A 16860-nucleotide genomic window follows, 5' to 3' on the forward strand; every position below is an offset into this window, starting at 1 on the left:
TTCCACCCCCTGGCTGAACAATTCCCTGCAGTCCTCTGATCACTCACCTGCCTGCACACCTGTCACCTCTACTCAACTAGACTCACACAGTTAGTTTAAGGGACTTGCCTGTCCCCTTCTTTGCTGCTAATAGAAGCTTTCAGATTAGACCAAAAGACCGGTTTATTCTCTTTGTCCGTTGAATCTAATCAAAAGCACAGGCCTACATTCCTGCTGTGCACTCAGATGTTATGACTTATCTTGGTTGATTCCACCTCCTCACTAGATTGTGTGGACATGTAGCCTACACTTGAATTATATTGCAATATACTGACAGGTGCTTCTATTTTGTTTTTTTCGAGCGTAGGCTTAATAACACAAACACTTCTCAGTATAATGGAATACAGTTCAACAACACTACAAACTACAGCCTCCAAAATTGAAGTCTTTCTGTTTTTGTAATTTTTTTATTGAAAAAACATTCAATTATACACACATTGCAGACCTGTACTCAACACAATGGTACAGATACAAGAATATGATAAAAGAAAATACAATGAAAATTGTATTTGGATAGTCAATAATATAAAATTCTAAAAGGAAAAAAAACATGTTTTTCTTTAAAGGGTTTATTGTGCAGTTTGGCAGTTTTATTACTTTATTAAAACACTTTTAAAAAGTGTTTATAAGATTGAACATTTCTGTAAATTCATGTAAAAGTCCAGGGAAATTGAGCAGAAACTTCTGTTAATGTATGTACAATTTGATATTATGATTAGTTTTACACAATAAATATTCTTACATTTTTTTGTCACATCCAAAGGGCACCTGTCTTATTCAAGACAGTATGGATCACTACAACAAAAACAACCGAGCAAACAACAACAATAAACAAAAGGAAATTAATAATAATGAAATAAAAACACAAGTTGTCAATCAGGAATTAGATACATAGATATTTATAAAGATACAGGTCATTTTGAATCTTTTTTAGATATGCAGCAAATGTATATATATATATATATATATATATATATATATATATATATATATATATATATATATATATATATATATATATATTACCAAAATAATTAAATTATTATTCACAAACTCTGTTTTCTTATCCTTTATTTGTAGACCAAACTTTATATTTTTATATTTTATATTTTTCTCCATTTATTCTTTGTAAAAAAAAAAAATTAAAAACACTTTATTAATAGGCCTATGCATCTCCATAAATGGATCACGTGTAAGGTAAAGTTATGATTGTATATAAGATGACAAAAAGCAGATAGCTTAATAGGTAGTTTAGAAATATCAAAGTCATTCTACAACCAACACACACCAACATACGGGTATTAAGTTCAAAGGAACTGCGCATGTGCCTAACTACTTCACCACAACAATACCGTTTTAGTACCTAGTTACTGTACAAACTGTATAAATTGCAAGAGACATATCGCGTGTGTAGCAGGTGTGCGCGGCGGCTTTTCGTGAAAGAAGGGGGTTTATCGTTTTACGTTTTGGGGTTTAATTCCAATTTTATTCATCACACATTTGTGTTTACGGTGTCGGACATGTTAACTAAGTTATTGCACAATGCGTTGAAACAAGCTCAACTGCTGTCAGGAGTCAGAAACACACTGTCACTATGGAGTCACAAGACGTCGGTCCGCGCGTGTGCTGCACGTTCAGCAACCTTTCAGTCACTCGAAGATGGTCTCGGTGAGTTGAATTACATTGTAACACAATTAATACATATGTGTGAGGCAAAACTCACTATTAACCATCATCATGCTTATATGAATTCACCAGAGCTCAACTATGGAGGTGCGCCGATGCGTTTTAACTACGTGTGGCTGCGGGATCACTGCCGCTCAGCCTCTTCATACAACTCCAGCACCAACCAGAGAAACCTGGACACTGCGAGTATAGACCTCACCATCCGCCCTGACATTACAACTGTGGAAGATGGCCATTTGATACTCACGTGTAAGTCTAAACATATAAACAAACAAAAGGCTAAACTAAAGTGTTTTAATGTACTTTCAAGTCATATGACACTGTCTGCACCTCATGCTAAATACATGCATTATTTGGGCAATCGATATCGTGATACGAGACCAGTTCGTAATGTGGCTTAAGAGTTGGGGGCAACAGGGGCCAGTGCCCCTGTAACACTGAGCCTGGACCCACCTGTGGACCCCCTCCGAACGAATATTGTTCAATATACAAAAGGTTCTGATTTTTTGCGACGGTCCAGGCAGGGCCGGAACTTTATTTTGATGGGTACACCATGCGGTCAATCACACGCGGGGGCAGACGCTCCAAAGACAAATGAAGTCATTGACGATTGTTCATGCTGGTGAACATCGCTTTTTCCGCCGTGTGCAATGATAAAATCTGAATGGCACACTTTACAAAAAGCACGAGTTTGCCCGACTCTGCTTTTTATTAAATAAGGGAAGGTCTCCTCCCATTTGGCCAGGTACTTGCATAAAGTTTTAACTTTGTTGGCAGGTACAACTGCGTGTCTATCCATCTCCCGTTCACTGTTCACTGTGACTCTCATCCATAGTGTTTCGTCTTCTTCTGTGTTATTGTTCCTGTTTTCTTCTTATGCGTGTTTACTGGCGGATAACGTTTTTCAGCTAAAGTTAAACAATACTGCCACCTGCTCTACCGGAGGCCACTTTACCACTGCACACTTTTTTAAATTAGGCCTATTTTTTTTTTGAAAGGTTAAAAATACGGGATAATTACGGGGAAATATTTAAACGGGAGGACAGCGGGATATAAGGAAAAATACGGGATAATCCCGGGAAAAACGGGAGGGTTGACAGGTATGGTGTAGTGGTACAGGCCAGGTACACGCAGAGCGACAGAAAGACAGAGAGACGGAGCCGGATTTAAATGCAAGCGAGTCGGGAGAAAGTGAAGAAATGAAGCACTGCACTAAAGACTTTTATCTAAGTGTCATAATGTTAAGACTTTGGCCTTTATTTATTTGATTTGTTTGCTGTGGTTCATGTGTTAAGTTGTTCATTTAAAGGTTTGATTAAATGTTAAACAATAGTAACTGTATTATTTTTTGTAACGAAAGAAAATGCATAAAAATAAGGCTTTTATGAAAGCACTGAATAAAAAATTGCCAACACACAAACCATTTATAATTGCTAAATTAGGCTAAAGTATAAGGCTCCGAGTGATACTAAATGAAGAGCCATTTGGGAGCCTAAGAGCCAAAAGAGCTGAATCTCCCATCACTAGAATGAATGGTCTGACTCGTTACTATGGGAACCTAAATAAAAACCTAAATAAAAACATGCATGCCATGATTGATTACTGGAGATATGCTGTAATCAGTCAGGAACATACCAATCATGGTATTGTTTTTGTTGTGCGCGATTATTTATACTTAACTAAAAATATTGAAGGCTTGAATACTGCTTCGTCTCTTTTGTCCCGGGTTGAAAGTACCCCTCTGACAAAACACTTGGCCCCAGCCAGGCCCCCCTAGTGATATTGGTCTAGAACCGCCACTGATCCACATTTGTGATGATTATTTATCAAAAATCTCGCTGTGTGTATATTTTGTGAAAGCATCAATAGTCAACCCTACAATATCGTCACACTATCGATATTAAGGTACATGGTCAAAAATAATGTGATATTTGATTTTCCCCATATCGCACAGCCCTATTCCATTGTAATGACACTAATAAAGTCAGTACTCTCAGTCAGAGATCCAAGGTCCACTGCACTGTGTAGCAGTACTGGTTGGTTTGTGGGTCTCTGGGTAAACAATGTAACTGTGCATTGTATAGGGAAAACACATTTGTAACAGTTGATCTAACCATGCATTTAGAACAAATAGTTTTGAATGTTACTACAACATTGTTATGCTCCATTGCATCTCTGAGAGGAGTTGACTGGGAAATCACAAAGTTACAACACAAGCACCAAGAAATTAAACTATAAAAGACAAATGATTTACAGCATGTAACCTTAGGTTAGTCAATTACTCTAGGAATTGTCTCTCGGATAATTCAGTCACATACAACACTTTAAGGGATAGTTCTGATGTTTTGACGTGGGGTTGCATGAGTTAGTTATCCATAGTCAAGGTATTACCTAAAGTAAATTATAGTCGGCACGCCCCTAGTTTGGAGAAGCAGACAGGAGTACCGGCATGGAAGATAGGCAATGTACTGCTGTGGGTGGTCAGCAGTAAAATGTATTTTAGCAACCTTAAAAAATCAATACAAGTTTTTGCTATCATTTGAATATTTTCACCGCTTTACCTTGGGGAACTGAAAGCAGTTATCGAAGTAATCTTCAAGCCAACAGTCATTTTACCTCGCAGAACACGAGGGGTTGCTGGTCTACTGCTGCCTCGATCGGTAAGTTTGTTTGTGTTATTGTGTGATTTTGATGTTTTACAGGGTTAGTTCACCAAAGTCACACAATAACACAAACAAACTTACCGATCGAGGCAGCAAGCAATCCGAACTATCCCTTTGAAAGGGACGATACAGCTTTAAAGAGTCAAACATTAGAGCACATTATCATCACACGTGACATGAAGTTCTCTTCACATGCAAAGGTGAAGTGGCCTTTTCCCTCTGTGATGGGGGTGTTTTATTGTGTAAAGAGTAATAATAAATCTTGATATATTTTATTAAATAGATTATTCGGTAATCTGTATTTTTGCTGCTTCCAGCATCTCAAACATGGAAATGTCCTGCTTTTCTCTGTTTTATCATCTTTGGGTTTTAGACTAACAAAACAAGAAATTTAAAGAAATCACCTGGACTCTGAGAAATTGGGACGGACATTTTTCGCTATTTTCTGACATTTTATAGACCAAACAATTAATCTAGAAAATAATCGGCAGATAATTTGATAATGAAAATAGTCAGTAGTTGCAGCTCTAATGTACAAGGACACATTAAAGGTACTGGTATTTGGACACAATGTAACATAAATGTAAAAGTCATAGTTTCCAACTTAAATCCAAACTAGCCTGAGCCATTCTTCCTCCTGTTCCCATCCCCGATCACAAAGGGGAAAATAAGCCATGAGGGATTTATTTGCCTCATTTTAGAGTAAGAGGAATAAACAGTTCTGTATCAGCCAAGTGTGGAAAAGGAAACAGGAAGGCCTCCAACGATAATTACGTAAATATCGACTTATTGTACAATATATGGATATAAGAATGTCGCCAACATGATGCCAGAATAAACTGCAGGGTTTTTCCTATCATTATAAAACTTGGGCATTGTGCAGACATTGCACATTTTTGTTAACAGAGCTTGAGAATCCATTTCATTTATTGTTTTGGTTGTGTAGTTTTATTTTATTTATGTTTTATTTATTTAGGATATTTTAATATTGTTTTCACATTGCAATTTCAATGTCTGTATATCCTTAAACATTTGAATGGGTGTACTTGCATTATTGTGCTATTATACTGGCATACGATGGTCTTAGAATGGCAATAATATCATCTATCGCAATTATTTCGTGACAGGCCAATATGGAAAGGGAGATACCATCACTATAAGCTTTTAATACCATAGCAGTGCAGTCAGAGTCTGGCAGCTTGGAGATGCCCATGCTCTCTCGCTTTGGGCGTCTGTCTGGCTTATGCCACTCAGGGTTGTCCTAAAAACTGAATGATGCCTCCCTGTGGGCTGCTGGGCTGTTACACAAGAGTGGCACTGAATCTTACACAAACTGACAAATAGGGACCTGTCAGCCTTAAGACAGTTGATGATGCACATTCTCCTGTGGGAACACTGGCATATACACAGTGTAGTGCTGCATATTCAAGGTCAACTCAGTCTGGGTTTCTATCCTATCCATCAACATTGGCCCTCACAGACTTGGTTTGCTAAATTCTCAATGGCCCTTATGGATACTCATGTTGCTCGTAGATCAGATCTATTTGCTGTATGCTTACAGTACTGTGGATGGCAAGCGTTTATGAGCTATTCTGTAATCTTATATGACCTGATTTACTGCAGGTACAGAGGTTATTCTGAGTTTTTCCATTTATGTTTCTGTTCATGAACATGACACACACTTGACACAAGGACTCATTTATTATTATGAAGTAAATGTTGATTGCACAACGTAATATTACAAACATCAGCGTATAGATTGGTTACCTATAAAAGCCCTAAAGATTACAATCGGCATTCATTCAAAGGGCAAATAACTCTGCTGTAGTCTCAGGTAGTTATCCACTCCAGCTCAGATTGGCAGTAATGGAAACACGACACCCAGGTGGACATGCTAATGCCCCTTTTCCAGTGGAAGGCTTTGTGACGTGAATATATAATATATCTAATTGAATATATAATAAATAAGATCAACAAGGATTTGCACAATTATTATAATTGATAGTATATAAAGCATTGAATTAATGTGCTCTCCTCAAAGCCACCAGACTCCATTGACAGAAACAGTAATTTTGGAACTTTCACTGTTCCAACAATCATAAAGAATTTAAAAGAGAGACAAAATAAGTAACAGATATAAAAAAATAGTAACCACCATAACCTTTTCACTGGCCTCCACCGTTGTTTATTATCCATGCTTCCGGTGCCAAAAACAGGAAAAGGCATGCTCTTCTACTGGCAATGGGAAAGGAGTCTATTGCCTATTTTTAGCAGGTTATCCCGTGTTAACAAAAACCTGCATATACGCGCTAATTTTGGTGGAAAAACGCTTTCACTATGCAATTCTGTCTGCCACCAGGTATGATCTCCTGGCAAAATGAAGGCTCGATGTATGGCACAAAGCCTTGAAAAACTAAATGCAGTGTGTCCGGTGCAGTGCTGCCAACTTGTTTTCAATGAAAGTAACTAGCACTAGCACCAAAGCCGCTTAAAGTCGTCAGATGACGTCATAATCATCATTTGCATATTGGCAACGTCATCAATCACGCAATCATTTGAATAAAGCTTAGTTGTGTCGGTTGTAGTGAGGGAGAGACTGCTTGTGCAGGGCGCAAGAAGAGAGACCCTAAACTGTTACAATATAATATATTTAAGTATCTTTTCCCTTGATGTTCTCAATAAGTCCAAACATGTGTCGCTAGTAGTAGGCTAGGTAAAATGATAGCACTTGGAATCCCTAGGAGGGGGACATTTGAAAAGTTGTCTCTTGCCACCTTTCATAAATAATTGATTAAGATAATTCTAAATCAGGTCATGCATAATATTTAACGTCATTTTAATTGTACCTAATATTTTTCATTTCTGTATCCCAGGGCCTGGAGGTCACGTGTCAAAGTACAGCCTTAGCTGGCTAGCTGAGAACAGCTATGAAGGAAAGAAGCAGAGCACCATCCAGCCACGCATCTTTTGGAATTCAGACATCTATAAAAATGCAAATATACCCTCTGCCAAATGGGACACGTTTATGAGCTGTGATGACGAAGTAAAGAAGTTTCTTCAAAACTATCTTCTGTATGGGATCGCTTTTGTAGATGATGTCCCAGCTACGGTCGAGGCCACAGAGGCAGTCACCCAGAGAGTCAGTCTTATCAGGTAACAGGTGCCTCTTCATGTAACTATTCTGCATTAGCAATTTACTTTCAATGGCAATATTCACGGGCAGCGCAGAGGATGTTTGGCTCTGTCCACTACTTCCTAATCCACTTGTGTTTTTTGTGTTACTGATCCACAAGGGAGACTACCTATGGAAGAATGTGGTGTTTTACTTCAGATTTATCCAGAGGAGATACTGCCTATAGCCAGCTGGGCCTGGACCGTCACACTGACACCTCTTACTTCCATGAACCATGTGGGTAGGTGCTGCAGAGATCAACTGATATGAGATTTAAAAAACAACGGCAACACAAAGGAACTGAGCAGAATGCATTGTGTTTGTGAAGCATTGAAACAGCTGACAGACCTCAATACAATAGTTTCCTTTTTAATATATCTTCAAATGAATCTCAGGAAAAGTTGAGTTTTCTAACTTGTCACCGCTGATTGCTGTTGCAGAATCCAGGTGTTCCACTGCCTTAAGCATGAGGGAACTGGGGGAAGGAACTTACTTGTGGATGGGTTCTACGCCGCTGAAACAGTACGGCAGCAATCTCCTGAAAACTTTGAGCTGCTTGCACGTTCACCCATTAGGCACGAGTACATTGAAAGCTCTGACAACCACCAAAACCACATGACAGGCTTCGGCCCCTTGATCAACGTCTATCCTTGGAACAATGAAATGTACCTGATCCGGTATGTCAGCGCATTAATTTGATGTCATTTTACCTACAGTATGTCTGTGTAGTAGTGAATTCAAATGTTAGGATTTTAAAGCGTCTCGCTACTTAGTTATAATATTTGGTTGAGAAACTTTACAGATCCTCAGTAGTAAGAATAGTTTATTTCTTTTTAAAGGAATATTCTGTATGTTTTAAATACCAGATTTTATTGTTTTTCCAACAGATACAACAACTATGACAGATCAGTGATTAACACAATTCCCCATGACCTTGTTCAGCCATGGTACGTGGCACATCGAGAGTTGACAAAAGAACTTAGGCGGCCAGAGAACGAGCTGTGGGTGAAACTGACTCCAGGGAAAGTAAGGAAGTTAAGCTGTTACCTCTTATGAACGAACACCGCGGCCACATAGCCGGTTTGTAATTTGGTCATAAACAACAGAGCCTCTTGCTGTTCCTTGAATTTGTGGGACTATTTTGACGATAGAAGTTCCTGAATTTTGTTGTCTCTCCAGTTATACATTATCGTTTCAAGGATTTCAATGAATTAATGTACAGCTTCAGATAATTGAAAAACAGAAAGGCACAAATGTAAGTGTGATTCAGTGTAACCTAAGGATTTTATCCTCTTTTTTTCTTGAGGTCATTTTCATAGACAACTGGCGTGTCATGCATGGGAGGGAGTCTTTCACCGGCCTGAGGCAGCTCTGCGGATGCTATCTGACCAGAGACGACGTCCTCAGCTCTGCACGCTGCTTCGGTCTGCATGCCTGATCATAGACATTCACCTTGGTGCCTTATCGTTTTGACTATGTTGTAGTAAAGATGAAACAGCTCGCTGCTGAGGTACAGAGATGGAGAAAGTGATTCAAATATTCCTAATAACACCACGAAGTCAGGATTCAAATAAAATAAAAGGGTTTAATCTATATTCTTGCAAGAAGGAGCCGAGTTATTCATACGAAGATGATCAAAAGGTATGAATTTACAGAGATCAAAAGGAACACATCTATTCAGAGAGATCGTCTTTGATGTTTATTACTTGTTTACAGTGAGTAACAGATGTGCTGATCCATCACCTGATGACTGTTCTTTTATTGCTCTACAGTTCCTCAGCAGTTTGTCTCCTGTCCCTGCTGCGTTTAGCCCCCAGTTTAACCTCTTGCCTTTTGCTGTGTTAATTACTTAGTTACTGGATTTTTCCCATCAGAGTTCAATACCAAAGCTGCCACCATTGTGCCCCTGAACAAGGCATTTAACCCTGAGTTGCTCCAGGCGGACTGTCCCTGTAGTTAGTTCACTGTAAGTCGCTCTGGATAAGAGCGTCTGCTAAATGACCTGTAATGTCATGTAATGTGAGTTGTCTCAGTCTAAATGCAAACTTATTTGAACAAGATGATTTTTAGAATCACTGTCAAGAAGTGCCTTTCTGTAAATCTGATGTAGTCATTAGGTAAGAATTTGTTTTTTGAATTGCTTATTTGTTTCCAAATGTATCATTTACATTTAAACTAAAAAACTCCTTTAAAATTGTAAGAATATTCACAGCCAGTACTATTGTCTTAATATCTGCATGTAAAGATGGTTGACTTCACACATTTACTGGTAGGTTGATGATTTGTTAGTTAAGTGTGAAACTGTCGCTGAAATTAGCCGAGCCGAGTTCTGCTGTGGTTGTACAGTATGACTTGCATACCACAGACTGGCACAAGCTTTTCCCCTAACCATTTATTAATTTATTTTAAGGAAATGAAAATCTGCAGAATCATTTCAAGATAAGAAACGTCTATTCTTGATATATAAAATCTATATATAGTAAAGGTTTAAATCTGTATATTGTATTTGTCCCTATCAAATAAACATGAAATGAAATGAAAAGTAGTATCCCTGGGAAGTTAACCATTATCTTGAAGGTACCTGTCAGATCGTTAATATTGTTGAACCGTCAGGTGAACATTAGGCCTACATTTCCCTGGATTAATGGGTTGATTACTAGAGTAAGGAGCATATTCAGGAAGCATTACACCAAAAATTTGAATTTATTTTGAATCGCTTCACAATCGTCCCTAGGGCCTCTTTAACTCCCAGCTGCTGAACATTGCATTAATCTATCAATTCTAATTTGTCAACATCAAAGATATAATTTACTGATTCTCCCTGGTCCACTCTCTGGTCCCCCATTCGTTCACTAATTAATTGGCTATCAATTTCCAGTTTCAACGGGTTATGTAATATAAAACTAAACTGATTTCTGGTAGCCAAAGTCGAATTCATTATTAATTTAGGCATTAACGCCACAGGTAAAAGAGGCTTCATTACATTTGCAATGAAAGCCTTCTTTGTTCAACAATTGTTTAATGTCTCATTCCTGCTGCCTGTTGTAGGCATTACTCATCATGTTCATTATTTTGTAATTAACATTTGGTGATGTTTTTTGTATCATCTTAAAGTCTTGAATGTCTCTTGAATTACACTGGAAACAATTAAATGTATACGTTTTAAAATGGCTTGGTATTGTTGAGCTCTTACAATCATATGATCATATGAAATGGTGTAATGGAGAATGGGATTGGGTCAGTAACATTACCAATCAGACAGGATTATTACAGTCATAGGTCATCTATGTTTCTGCCGGTGGGTGCTCAAAACAGTTGAAGCGTCCGCCTATTAATACAAACCGTTATAATAGGCTATCTAAAGTTACAAATGCAAAGAAAGCATACAAGCACGTGCAGTAAAATACAGTCCATTAACCATCAACCCTTAGGCCCACACAGCTACTATATAATACAAATTGGATTTGTTTCCACTCACGATTGACTTTACATCTTTAAGAGGAAAGTGTTACTTGTTTTGCAACATGGGCTATGCCGCCGCAGTGCAGTGTATGCTGGATCGGGTTTGATATCAAATTAATGTAGATTTGGCCCCGACTGCTTGGCCCATGTGGGTCCTCGGCCTGGAATTGGCGCCTATGATAAGAATGTCGGCACCAAATATCCTGACAATCAAGTAGTTGTTGAGATATTTTGATCTGTATGTGTGTGATGAGGGTTGGGGTGGTGATGGCCTAGTGGTCTGTGTTGTAGTATTATTTATCCATCAAGTACTTTGTATCAAACATATAAGATGAAAGTGTGTACAATTACAATGATGTATGATAGTCAATATACACAGTCAGTTTATGAAACATCTACAAATGCATATTTACATAGTGAGAAGGTGCAGATATGAAGACATAGTTCAGTGTAAATTCAGATGTTTGGAAAAAGGCGGAGGCAGCGGATAGTGAATGTACGCCCCCGGTCAACCCACTTATGAGGCCCTAGGGGAGGGGTGAAGAAACTTTAGCATATCGATGATGAGCTAAGGAGTGACATGTGCCTGTGAAAAGGGCACTACTGACCTAAACTAAGCTGAAGACCTGATGACACCCTCTAAAAGCCTTATATCTGTTATGGGTACGTCCAGAGGAGACCCAGGCGAAGAACACTAGACTCTGGAAACGGAGTAAGTTTAAATAGTTTATTTATACAATACTCTCCAGTAGGCAGATGGTGAGAGAATAATGGTACACCAGGCAGGCAGGCAGGCAGGCAGGCAGGTAAGCAGACGGGTAGACAGACGGTCAAACAGGAGTTGAGCGACAAGTTATGCAGTGATCCGGGGTAGTAGAAACAACAATCTGGAGATGAGTGGCAGGAAGACCGGGATAGATAAAATATGCTGGGATGAGTTGAATGTGGACAGGTGAGCAGATTGGAGTTGATGGGTTGAATGATATCAGCTGCTGAAGTCTTTTGCCGCGCCCATGCCACACACACACACACACACACACACACACACACACACACACACACACACACACACACACACACACATACAGAGACAGGGAAAACACTAGGGATTCAGATGGGACCATGACAGTACCCCCCCCCCTCAACGGCAGCCTCCAGGCGACCCACCAGGCTTGTCCGGGTGGTCCCGGTGGAAATCCCGAATGAGAGAGTGGTGCAGTATGAGCCGGCGGGACAACCACATCCTCTCCTCTGGACCGTATCCCACCTAATCCAGGTACTGGTAACCACGGCCCCGTCGGTGGATGTCCAACAGTTGTCGGACCGTGTACCGGTGGTTGTCGATGATTCGGGTGGGTGGAGGGGTGACGGTAGGTGGGCACAAAGGACCAGAGGAAACTGGTTTCAACTGAGATACATGAAAGGTGGGATGAATCTTCAGGGATGATGGTAATTTTAGTCTGACCACGGATGGGTTAATTACCCTCTCCACCTCAAATGGACCAATGAAACAAAGCTTTAACTTCTTGGATTCCGCCTGTAATGGAATGTCTTTAGAAGATAGCCAAACTCTCTTACCTATTTGCTACTCTGGTGCGGGGGTCCAGTGACGGTCGGCGATGCGTTGGTTACGCTCAGTGGTACTCAGCAGAGCCGAGCGAGCACCCCTCCAAATCTTCCTGCAGCGACACAGATGAGCTTCGACTGAAGGCACTGCAATCTCGTCCTCCTGGACTGGAAACAAAGGTGGTTGATATCCCAAAGAACACTCAAATGGAGACATACCGATGGCGGCGCAGGAGAGCGAATTGTGGGCATACTTGATCCAGGGAAGATGAACACTCCAGGAAGAGGGATTCTGAGCTGTGACGCACCGTAGCATGGACCCCAGGTCTTGGTTGGCCCGCTCCGTCTGCCCATTATTCTGTGGATGATAACCAGAGGAAAGACTAACAGATGCCCCAATAGCACGACAGAATGCCTTCCATACCTGAGACGAAAACTGTGGTCCCCGGTCAGAAACAATGTCACTGGGGATGCCATGTAAACGGACCACATGGCTGACCAGGAGACCGGCAATCTCGAAGGCAGTGGGGAGCTTGGGAAGGGGTATGAAGTGTACGGCCTTGGAGAATCTGTCCACGATGGCAAGAATAACTGTGTTTCCTTCGGAAAGTGGCAGACCAGTAACAAAATCCAAACCTATGTGACTCCATGGGTGACTAGGAACTGGGAGTGGCCGAAGCAAACCGGAAGGAGCCTGGTGGGAGGCCTTGTTGCGGGCGCAGATCATGCAGGCAAGAACAAAGGCACGGGAATCAACCTCCATCGAAGACCACCAAAAGTGACGGCGAAGCAGAGAAAGTGTCCGGTTAAACCCTGGGTGGCAGGCAAAACAAGAGGCATGAACCCACTGAAGAACCTGGGAGCGCACAGAATTGGGAACAAATAGACGGTTATTAGGACCATTACCAGGATCAGGTTGATCCTTTTGAGCATTCCTAATAACTCCCTCTATCTCCCACGTAACGACGCCCACTATGCTGGAAGAGGGAACAATAGTATCAGGAGTGGCCGAATCCTGGTCAATGGAAAACAGTCTGGACAGAGCATCAGATTTACCGTTCTTGGAACCTGGACGAAAAGTCAGTGTGAAATTGAACCTGCCGAAGAACAATGCCCAGTGAGCTTGCCGTGAATTTAGTCTCTTGGCAGATTGAATGTAAGCCAGGTTCCTGTGATCCGTCCAGACGATGAACGGCTGCTCAGTCCCCTCCAACCAGTATCTCCACTCCTCCAACGCCAGCTTAACCGCAAGTAGTTCCCTGTTGCCGAGGTTATAGTTCTGTTGCCCCTACTCCGGAGTTGGAGGCATCCACCTCGACGATAAACTGCAAAGCTGGGTCAGGATGAATGAGGACCGGAGCTGACGTAAACCATCTCTTCAGCTCTGTAAATGCAGCCTCAGCCTGAGGAGTCCATGAGAAGGATGCCGCCGGGGATGTAAGTTCATTGAGGGGTCCGGCAACCCGGCTGTAGTCCCTAATGAACCAGCGATAGAAGTTAGCGAAACCCAGGAAACACTGAAGCTGCTTCTGAGTGGTAGGTTGGGGCCACTGAGCCACTGCTTGAACCTTCTCTGGATCCGTCCTAACCTGCCCCCTCTCGATAATGTACCCCAGGAAGTTCACCGAATCTACATGAAACTTGCATTTCTCGGCCTTCACAAACAATTTATTTATTTTATTTTAAATTGGAGAACTTGTTGCACGTGTTGTACATGCTCCTCCAAAGTGCGGGAAAAAAAATCAGAATGTCATCCAGATACACAAATACAGAACGATTCAGCAGGTCTCGGAGGACATCGTTCACTAGAGCCTGGAAAACGGCGGGTTCATTGGTGAGTCCAAATGGCATCACCAGGTATTCAAAATGACCAAGGGGGGTGTTGAATGCCGTCTTCCACTCATCCCCCTGCCGTATGCGGACCAAATGGTAAGCATTCCTGAGGTTGAGCTTGGAGAAGACGGTAGCTCCATGTAATGGCTCGAAGGCTGAATTGATGAGGGGCAGGGGATACTTGTTCTTAATAGTGATGTTGTTCAGACCCCGATAATCAATACATGGCCGAAGTGATTTGTCCTTCTTAGCTACAAAAAAGAAGCCCGCTCCCACACGGGATGAAGATGGTCTTATGAGACTAGCCGCGAGAGAGTCCCGGATGTAGACCTCCATGGCCTCTCGCTCAGGTCGGGACAGGTTGAATAGGCGGCTTGAAGGTAGAGGAGCGCCGGGAAGAGTGTCAATGGCACATGGTCGTAAGGTCGACGAGGAGGCAGAAACAGGGCTCGCTGTTTACTAAAGACCTCTCCCAGGTTATGATAAACAGCAGGAACTGCAGACAAGTCGGCTGACTCGGGTTTGGATGTGGGTCTGGTGCAACCCGATGGGGAAAGTGCAGACTGCAGGCAGGAGGAGTGACAAAAAGAGCTCCAGCTCTTGACTTGACCAGTTAAACACTTGGGGGTTGTACAATTTCAACCAGGGCTGGCCTAATACTAGGGGTGTGTGGGGAGAAGGCATAACATGGTGGTTGCCTGACAGGATGAGATGAAGTGGTTCAGTGATATAAGTGACCTGGGCCAGGAACCTTCCATTCAACCCTCTAGCAGATAGGGGCGTAGACAGAGGTTGAGTAGCAATACCGGCCGAGACCACTAGTTGGGCGTCCAGGAAACTCTCATCTGCTCCAGAATCAGCCAGGGCTGGCAGGGAGAGAGCTTGTTGGTTCACCAACAATGTGGCCTTCAGGGGTCTTCGGTCTTGTGGGACAGAAGAAGTGGTCTTGCTCGCCAGTATCCCCATCCTTACTGACGAGCTCCCTCTTTTGGTCGCTGGAGACAGGAGGCCAGGAAATGGCCGGAGTGAGCGCAATACATACAGAGTCCCACCTTGAGTCTCCTTGGTATTAGGGTAAACAACAAGATTTGCACCGAGTCTAGCTGGAGAAGGAGGAATTACTTGAGAAGGAGACAACCTTGAGGACCGACTAGCCCTTTCCCTGCGTCGTTCCCTAAGACGGTTGTCCAATCTTATGGCTAACGACACTAAGTCATCCAAGCTGGCAGACTCGTCCATCACCGCTAACTCATCCTTAACAGCATCCTCTAACCCTGTACGAAAAACTCCCTCGAGAGCTGAGTCGTTCCAACCGGCCTCAGCTGCTAGTGTACGAAACTCAACTGAAAACTCGACTACACTACGGGACCCTTGTCGTAAGGCAAGAAGATGTTGTGATACACACACACACACACACACACACAAAGAGACAGGGAAAACACTAGGGATACAGATTGGACCGTGACAATGTCAGGAAATTTAGAATCACTCCAGGTGCTAATTCAGAGGTAGAAATACAAGAGTTTGATTTATTAGTAGGAGAACTGGACGACGAGAAATGGACGACCTTTTTAGCCTCATCCTCGGTGTAGTATGTGAACTAAGGTATAAGAAGGGGGCCCAGATCATTACTTGGTCAGACTCAGCCGGCTGTGTCTTCAGAGTTTGGATCTGTACTTGTACAAGAATAAACTCTTTTGTATTTGACTTTGCTCTTCTCCAGTGATTTTCTTAAATCAGACCGTCTATAGCTTATTAGTTTTTAAGTGTTAAAGGAAGAGGTCCGAACTTCACCTCTGGCCTGGAGGGAAGACTTTTTTCTACGACATCTGGTGGTACACCTTCCAAATTTAATACCAGAAGGTTGTGAGTTCAATACCAGAGCTGCCTCCATTGTGCCCCTGAGCAAGGCACTTAACCCTGAGTTGCTCCAGGCGGACTGTCCCTGTAGTTAGTTCACTGTAAGTCGCTCTGTCTATCATTCAATTAGCAAACTAAAAAAGTCCTTTAAATTGTAAGAATATTCACAGCCAGTACTATTGTCTTAATTTCCACGTAAAGATGGTTGACTTCACACATTTACTGGTAGGTTGATGATTTGTTAGTTAAGTGTGAAACTGTCGCTGAAATTAGCCGAGCAAAACCCTAAAAACCTGTTTGAGTTCTGCTGTGGTTGTACAGTATGACTTGCATTCCACATAAGCACACTGGCTGAAATGAAAATCTGCAGAATAATCTCAAGATAAGAAACGTCTATTCTTGATATATACAATCTATATATAGTAAAGATTTAAATCTTTATATTGTATTCGTCCCTATCAAATAAATATGAAATGAAATGAAAGTAGTATCCCTGTGTAGTTGAGAAGTTAACCATTATCTTGAAGGTGCTTGTCAGATCGTTAATATTGTTGTCAGATCACAAAGAGTTCCAGCAGC

The 16860-nt window shown here is 41.6% G+C and overlaps 1 protein-coding gene across 1 annotated transcript; it reads left to right on the top strand.

The window, feature by feature from the left end:
- Positions 1–1353: 1353 nt before the first annotated feature.
- tmlhe (trimethyllysine hydroxylase, epsilon) lies at positions 1354–10728 on the top strand. The gene is made up of 7 exons (XM_029449005.1): positions 1354–1707; positions 1798–1974; positions 7262–7541; positions 7682–7801; positions 8001–8237; positions 8448–8586; positions 8867–10728. Exons 1-7 carry the CDS (start codon positions 1560–1562, stop codon positions 8996–8998), a joined length of 1233 nt encoding a protein of 410 aa, XP_029304865.1. The 5' UTR covers positions 1354–1559; the 3' UTR covers positions 8999–10728.
- The last annotated feature ends 6132 nt before the right edge of the window (positions 10729–16860 follow it).

The sequence above is a fragment of the Cottoperca gobio genome, chromosome 14 (genome assembly GCF_900634415.1).
Source record: "Cottoperca gobio chromosome 14, fCotGob3.1, whole genome shotgun sequence".
In the NCBI taxonomy this organism is placed as follows: Eukaryota; Metazoa; Chordata; class Actinopteri; order Perciformes; family Bovichtidae; genus Cottoperca; species Cottoperca gobio.